At 37.7% G+C, this 8,415-nt stretch overlaps 1 protein-coding gene across 1 annotated transcript in view; it reads left to right on the top strand.

Annotated features, from left to right (window-relative positions):
• Positions 1-1,103: 1,103 nt before the first annotated feature.
• Positions 1,104-8,415, top strand: part of Il5ra (interleukin 5 receptor subunit alpha) — a 34,826-nt gene continuing 27,514 nt past the window's right edge. Inside the window, exons 1-3 of the mRNA XM_008854580.1 lie at positions 1,104-1,172; positions 5,480-5,564; positions 7,165-7,310. Of these exons, the coding sequence (XP_008852802.1) occupies positions 1,104-1,172; positions 5,480-5,564; positions 7,165-7,310 (300 nt within the window). The remainder of the gene's footprint in view (positions 1,173-5,479; positions 5,565-7,164; positions 7,311-8,415) is intronic.

Raw genomic sequence — 8,415 nt, 5'->3', positions numbered from 1 at the left:
ACACTTAGATGTTTGCACATGTGTCTTTAATCTCTATGTAGCTGATTATTACTAGCCACAGTCGGTTGCACTCAGATCCTTATACCTGAGTATGGATATAAAGTCATCAGGTAGATTTCACTGGTAATGTTTATCACCTCTACTATTTAATATGAAGTAAATTTTTAGTAACTACACAATTAGAAGAAGCATTTCATTACACCTTTAACATATTCAGTAACACACTCCAGAGCAAGAGTACATCTCTTTCATAAGTGGCTATAAGTTTCTAGGTTCACAGTTGAATTAATATAGTTATACAATTTTGAACTCAGTATAAGCCCTGTAAGGCATAAAATTGAATTAGTTTTTAACCTTTCCTTGCAGAAAGACTCATTGTTTTTGCTACTGAGATGTTGGCACACGCATCTCTAATCTGTATATATCTGATTTTTACTAGTCATAATTGGTTGCACTTGGGTCCTTGGCGCCTGTGTATGTCTATAAAGTCATTGGGTAGATTTCAATGGTAACGTTGAGTTTTTATTTTATTTAAAATGTATAGAAAGCTAATCAAATATCCCACTTGGCTTTATTTACACTAATTTAATTAGTTACCTAAAGCAAGGAAAATATATTTCCACATATACTGAAGAAATGGATGGAAAGAACAAAAAAATTTAAAGGGAAAACAGAAAACAAGAGAGGAAAGAAAAATCAAATTCAGTGAATTATGATTTTGAGCATTTCATTACCTGTAGTCCTTTTTTCATGTTAATATATTCTCTTTCATAGTTATCCAATGAAAAATCTACTTCACTATTTATGAAAAGCTTGCATTTTGAAATATAATCATGTTTGGAAATCAGTCCTCCCTGTTGTTTATATCACTTGAAATGCTATGTGGGGAAGGCATCCAAGGACTGAGGCTTGTCAGGTGCTCCCTGCTGCTCCCTGCAGCTGTTCTACACCACCCCTATGTTCAAGTTGAACAAAACTGGCTTGCCTCATCAGTCCTGGGTACTAACTTGACCCTCCTCTACACAGGGCCAAGCATATCATGCAGCTGCCCTGAGCAGGATAGAGTGCTATATACCAGTGCTGTGGTGGGGAACCAAGACAGGATGGGCAGACGTGGTCCTTGGCACCTACTGCTGAGCACTGGTGGAATGGAGAGCATTGCTAGTGAACAGGTAGGCCTACTGATGGTGTGGTATCTATGCAGATGACACTTGTGAGATTGGGGCGATATAGTTAACTACTGAGATATTCAGAGCAAGCACCTTCTCCACGTATAAGCCTGAGGGTGGCAGCTATTTCCAACTGGACTGACAGGATGTTTCATGTACAGCACAACTTAAACCCATAAATGATATTTTAGGATTATTTTAGAAAACAATTCACCAATACAGCAGAGATAAAATAGTGTTGCTGAAGTTGTCATTTCTAGTCATTTATTTTTTTATGGGTACATTCGGTATTTCACTAGGCATGTGCGTGACACAGTGTACCTTGATAAACATGTCCTTTGGTTTTTGCTTTCATTCCCCACCCCACAAATGGATTTTATGGGCAATTACACGGTACAGAATTTAAAAAAAAAAAAAAGCAAATTCTTTCCTTTTAAGAGTCTAACAGAGCATGAATCTCTCAGCAGCTTTTCAATTTCTGCCACTAAGGTTAAGCCTGGAATTAGAGGTCACCGCAGTTCTGTAACAAAGGCCCTAAAAATAGGGCTGAAAATTTAATTTTGGTTGTAAAATGAATCCCCTGGGCAGAAAAATTAATTGGAAAGAAAAAAGGGAAAATTTTATGTCTGAACTTCAACAGAATTTGACTGATTCTTAAGAACATTGGGGAAGTCCATCACCCATGGCTAAAACCTTATACTACTTACTTTCTAGAACTATCTGTCATGAGAGATTTTGTGCTCCTGTTTTTGTCTAGATTTCAAAGAGTATAATACCTACCAGAAGCTAAATCCTCAGAGGGAATGCAAGAACTTGTAAATTCACTTAATGAAACGCCACATGAACAAGTCCCTTTTAACTTTTCAAAGACGAAGAGTGTATTTCTGACTGAATGTAGGTAGGCAACCTGTGTTTGTTTTATTCTTCTTAATTTGCATCATATTTCAACAATTCAATGATTTTGTTCCAATTTAAGTCATAACCAGAAGAATGGGTTGAATATATATATATGTATATATATATAGTGACAATATAGATAAAGCTAATTATATTTTTATATAACATATACTCAGTTGATAATAGTGTATCTTTGGATTAAAGACAAGGGCTAAAGAAATTGAGCCTTTTTTACCTCAGCAAGAGGCCCAGACACTTTAGGGGCCTTGCACAAACCAAGGCTAGGCATGTGTTAGGGAGAGAGTCGGCAGAATCACCAGACTCTGTTCAAGCTCCAGTAGTACTAAGCCTTAGGTGAAATGTATCTGTTCTTCCTTGTAGTATTTATACTTTTATTTGAATACCTTGTGCTGTCCATAGGGCAAATGATTTTTTTTCAAAGGTATTGGTTATGGAATAGAAAATATCAGGAGATGTGAAAAAGCATTTTGTCATTTTTGGCAAAAACTTAAAAATTTTTGAGTAATCAAATTTTAGAAAAGACTTCTATTTTTTTTCCATTATAAAATCAGAATATATGGTAAATCCTAGAGAAGGGTGAGTACTAATGTAAAATATTCAGTTACCTCCCCACTGAGATATTCAACAAGGTCATTATTTACTTTAACAGTTTAATTGCAAAGGATAAGCAGATATTTATCATTCTTACAAGCATGGTTTTATAATAACCTCTTGTTTTATCAGTCAGTAAACGTCACTGGATAATATTATTTTTTTCTCTGACCTAGAATTCCTGCTAATGGAAACCAGTGGAGTTAGGTCATATCATTTCAGGGAATGTGGATGTTATAAGACATCACTTGGATAATTTGCAGAAGCAGTGGCCTTTGTTGTTACTAAGGATATTTTGTCTGAGCTTCTCAGGTGTAGCCAATTACAAATACTTTCCTTTAACTCATTAAGAGCCTGACTTGTTGAAAAACCCACAAAAATATTAGAGTACCTGCTTTTGTTGTCATGATCATGTTTGGTATAAAAATTCTTTCACGAGTTATGCAATTTGGGAGTCTTTTAGATAGACCCACTGAAAGGGTATCCCAGTTGCCTCACTCTGCGTCCCTGTTCAGTATGGAACAAGCCAGAGCGGACTGCGTCCTGATTCCCTATCAGAAATTTGGGTAATCTCTTCAGAGGATGGTGTGAATAGGAGGTAGGGATTGCCTAGGCAGTTAGGGTAAAAAAGATCCCAAAGAAATGTGGCCAGTTTCTTGGCTAAAAGTCAAAGTGTCCTTGGGCCTCTTAGCAACATACTCTGTTCCAAAGGCCACAAATGTCAAAAGTATTTGGGAGCTCTTATCTAATCCCTAAAAGATTTTAGGGTTACTTCTCAGAGGGGTAATGTTAGAATAGCAAAAAGCCCCATTTAAAAAAAGAGAGAGAGAGAGAGAGACAGACAGACAGACAGACAGACAGAAAACACGAAGTTGTCAGAAAAAAGTAATGGGGAAATATGGGAGGTGTTGGAGGGGAGAGGGTGGGCATGGATTTGATCAAAACACATTATATGCATGTATGAATTTCTTTTTTTAATTTAATTTTTTAAATTCTTAATAAAGTTGTTTTTAAGGATAAAAAAAGTATTTCACTAGGGGTGGAATATGAGAGAAAAAGCAACAGGATTATTTTTATGAAAAGTGGCGTAACTCGGATTAGTAATACTTAGCTGGAAAAAAGAACTGAATGACTTCTATGTGCTACTATTTTGTGACCGTCATTTAGTTTTTCTAGTGGACTGGTAATAGCAGTGTTCAGTAATAAGCCATACGATAAGAAGAAATAATGAAGCAAGTGTGCTGCTATTTTTCAGAATTTATTTACTCATTTAATGAAAAATCTCCCCTGCGGTTCTACTGGGATTAGATTTTGAAAACACCAAATACTTTAAATAATTCTAAGTAAAAACTAAGTCTTATTTAATTCTTTTTCCCCCATGTTTTTATTTTGGTAGTGCCGGGGATGAAACCTAGGGTCTTCATATGCTAAGCAAGCCATTCACATTGAGCTATACCCCAGCCCTGTAAGTCACTTTAATTACTATCGGTCTGGCAGACCATAAATTTCATTGTCTGACCATCTGAGAAAGGATCCAAGCTCCATTACTAACTAGCTTCATGCACTCTGGCAAATTATTTAACTTTTTGACTTATTTCCTTTATAGTTAGGAATGCTATTTGTGGAAGAAGTTTCCTTTATGAATAACAGCCATATATGTTAGGTACCGAATTCCTCAGTAGCAACCTGAGAGTAAGCAGGCAGAACTACTTTGTAAAGAAGTGGGGCGGGGGAATGGTATAATGGCTCACTGGCCAAAAGCACTTGCTACTCAGTCTGGTAACCTGAATTTGATCCCCATGATGCACATAGCAGAATGAGAAAACCGAATTCTGCAACTTATACTCTGATTGCCATAAAAATGCTGTGGTGTGAGTCACACACACACACATACACACACACCAATAGATAAATAAACGTAATACTTTTGAGGGGAACAAGCCACAGGTGGAGGCCATGTGCACTGTTTGTCCTTAAAGTTGAGCTCCTATGAAAAATTTTTCAAATCTGTAGAGGAAAAAACTGATTCCTAGTCTCCAGTTCCTAGTCTCCACAGCTTTTGGAGGTAGACAGGAAGGGCTGAGACTTTTCTGGTTTTCCACATTCACTTATCCTAGAATTCCTGTTCTCTGTCCACTGTCAGTGTCCAAATTTATCCTGGACTCATGAAGCAAAGTTGTCGTTTCTCACAAATCGTTGCAAATTTAAGTTTCTTGTCACATTGAGTTTTTATGGAGGGGTGCTGAGGCTTGAACCCAAGGCCTTACATATTTACTCCATTGCCAGGCTATGATACTAGTTTGTGAGTCATATTTAAATAAACATTAACAAAAACAGGAATTTCTTTGCTTTCTATTAACTGCTTAGAACATCTCCTGTTCTGAGACCTGCTCTGGTGTCCCAAACATCAATCCTCTCCTGTTTTCTTGCTTCTCTTCCAGTTCTGTACATTTGATCAGTGGATTCTACTTGGAATACCTGTCTCCCTTGGTGTGTGTTTGAATTCTAGATCACCCTTTAAGAATCAAATCAAAAATCTCTTTGTGCCTATAGTGCCCAAAACACACCACATGGGCAGTCTCAACTAATTATTGATTTACACGTCATATGGCTCCATAGACTATGAATCTACAATCAAGTAGCAAAGCCCAACACGTTTGTGCTCCCAGCATGCACTAGGAATCATAGTGTTTGCTAAAAGGACAATTGTTTGCATCTTATTATGTTACAAAGGGGTTACCAGCTTTTCTTAGAAGAGATAACAGGATGACCTGGACATTTGTTTCCTTTGTCTCCTGCAGGATTTGACCATCGTGGTACCTGTATTTCTAATTCTTCTGGGGGCTACAGCAACATTGCAAGTGGATTTACTTCCCGACAAAAAGCGTAAGGACCATCTCTTTAATGTTTCTGTTTGTTAAGGTATATTGTAAATGGATAATGTGTTTTCTTCTAAATAAGCACTCAATTGTGAAATGTTTATAAGACAAGTAAAGTATGAACTCCAGATGTATTTGAAGAAAGCAATGTTAACAGAAATTTAAATTTGATGCTGTAGTGGGAAATCTAATTCCAAGTGTATGTGTGGGCATCATGGTTGAACATTGACTCTGGTGGCCACATATGACTTCTTTCTACACCAGGGATTTCTTAACAGTTCTCACAAGCAATGAAAAACTATTACTTCTTTCTTAAACTTGTTGATCTAAGGGTTTAATGTGATGACAGAGTTTAAGAGAGGAAATCTGGTGGCACCACCTATCACTGTCTAACAGAATGCTCTATGACAGTAGTCTATCTCTGTACTGTCCAGTACCCTAGCCACTAGTCACATGTGGCCATCAAGCACTTGAACTATGAATAGTGCTGCTAAGATAATGAACTTTCGGTTTTAGTTAGCTAATTTAGATTTGAATAGCCACAGTGGACAGTGACTACTGGAATGGAAGGTGAACTGCATAGAGAGAACCCTGGAAATCCCTCCTGTGTGACGTGCAGGTACAGAGTCCTGAAGGGCTCTTAGGGGTCAATGAAAAATTCTTCAAATTTAGTAAATGAATAAATGAAAGATCATAATATGTGTACAGTATTACCCAGATTTAGGTGAGAAAAATTGAGTTGTATAAATCTGTGCCCAGAAAAAAATTCATAGCAAATATAACATGGCAACTGAAACTTTGTACTTTTTTCTTTTCCCTCATTGGGTTGTGTAACATTTCTACAATGAACAGGGACTGAATTTTAATTAAATGCATTTTTTATTTTTGAAAGCAAATACTTTTCCTATTCAGATACATTTTGACTATGACTCATAATAAGAAATTTTTACACCATGAATCACTGCACTATATGTGATAGAACCAAGAGGCCCATGAGATGGCTGTTAACATGTTTGTTGTACCCTGGTATTATCCATTTATCTATTTTCTACATTACCATGAAAAAAGAAGGTGATTATAACACCATAGGCTGCTATCACTGATAGTGATGTTCATTTTGAAAATTACAGCTTTAATGAATAACGATGTGGTAAGATGTTCATATTTCAATAAAGCATGCAAAAGTTACAGGTAACACCTGAGTGGTAAACTAAAAATTAAAGAAACTTTGGTCAAATTGTTTCAGTCTAATTAGCCACAACAAACCAGTATGCTATATAATACAATACTTCAAATATTTCAAGGGTGAGAAATATAGCTTAGTAGTAGAGCACCTGCCTCACACTCACTGGTCCTGGGCTTGATCCCCAGGACCATACACAGAAATGCACCTTACAAAGCCAGGCATGATTGCATATGCTTTAATCCCAGCACTTTGGAGGCACAGGCAGATGGATCTATGTGAGAGCATAGATTGAGACCAGCCTGTCTACATGGTGAGTTCCAGGCCAGAGGGGCTATAGGGAGATCGTGTCTCAGAAGGATTTTTTTTTTAATGTGTTTGCATAGAGCTGAACGTTGTGTTCTTTTTTTCTTTGGATCAATAGTTTTACTTCTACCACCTGTCAATTTCACTATTAAAGTTACTGGATTAGCTCAAGTTCTTTTACATTGGGACCCAAATCCTAATCGAGAGCAAAGGAATATTAAGCTCCAATATCATGTGAAAATAAACTCCCCACAAGAAGATGAGGTGAGTGCTCATTCTTACTGCAATTATTACTCAGAGTAAACATTCATTTTTAACTGCATTTTCCTTTATGAGGTGAGGTGAGGTGTTCAATAAAGAACAGAGAATTATCAAAGGTGCTCTTGTGTTATCAGTAGATGGATCTGGAAACTAGACCAATGCTTATCATTCAATAAGAAACAACAGCACAAAATGGTTGATCTTGAGGAAAATTCTCTCCCTCACAAAAGAACATTTTAGTGTGTGTGTGTGTGTGTGTGTGTGTGTGTGTGTGTGTGTAGTGGGTAGTATGTGGTATATGTACTTGTTGTGTGGATGGTGTAGGCATATGTGTGTGCATACATATGAAGGCCCAGTCTGACATTGGGTGTCTTCCTAAATCACACTCCACCTTTTCTTTTCTCTTAGGATTTTTTTAAATTAAATTTTTACCAGTTTCGCACAATACATCTTGATCATATTTAGACCTCCCTCTCCTGATCACAACACCCCCTCCATACCCCCCATGGGATTTCATGTATTCTGTCATATTATTAACACTTTTCAGACAGTGTCTTTCACTGAACCTGAAGCTCACCAATTTGGCTAGGCTGGTGTGCAAATGAGATTTGGGGACCCACCTGTCTCCTTCCCCACCCCATTCCCCATTGCTGAGGTTATAGGTTCATGCTGCCATGCCTGCCTTGTTACATCTGTGATGGGGATCCAAACTCAGGTTTTCACACAACAGACACTGTACTGACTGAGCCTCCCAGCTTTATTTACTAACTTGAAAAGTATAACGTATTATGGGGCTGGAGAGATGGCTCAGCGGTTAAGAGCACTGACTGCTCTTGCAGAGGACCCGGGTTCGATTCCCAGCACCCACATGGTGGCTACGAGTCAGCCTTAACTCCAGTTCCAGGGTAATCAGAAGCCCTCTTCTGACCCCTGCGGCATTGCATGACACGGGTGCACTCACATATATGCAGGCAATACACTCATACACATAAAATAAAAATAATAAAAATTTAAAAAGTATAATGCAGCTGGGCGTAGTGGTGCATGCCTTTAATCCCAGCACTTGGGAGGCAGAGGCAGGTGGATCTCTGTGAGTTCGAGGCCAGCC

Source organism: Nannospalax galili, unplaced genomic scaffold (assembly GCF_000622305.1).
Source record: "Nannospalax galili isolate Female #2095 unplaced genomic scaffold, S.galili_v1.0 scaffold846, whole genome shotgun sequence".
Taxonomy (NCBI): Eukaryota; Metazoa; Chordata; class Mammalia; order Rodentia; family Spalacidae; genus Nannospalax; species Nannospalax galili.
The sequence above is the reverse complement of the archived record's forward strand: the minus strand, read 5'-3'. Positions and strand labels throughout refer to the sequence as shown.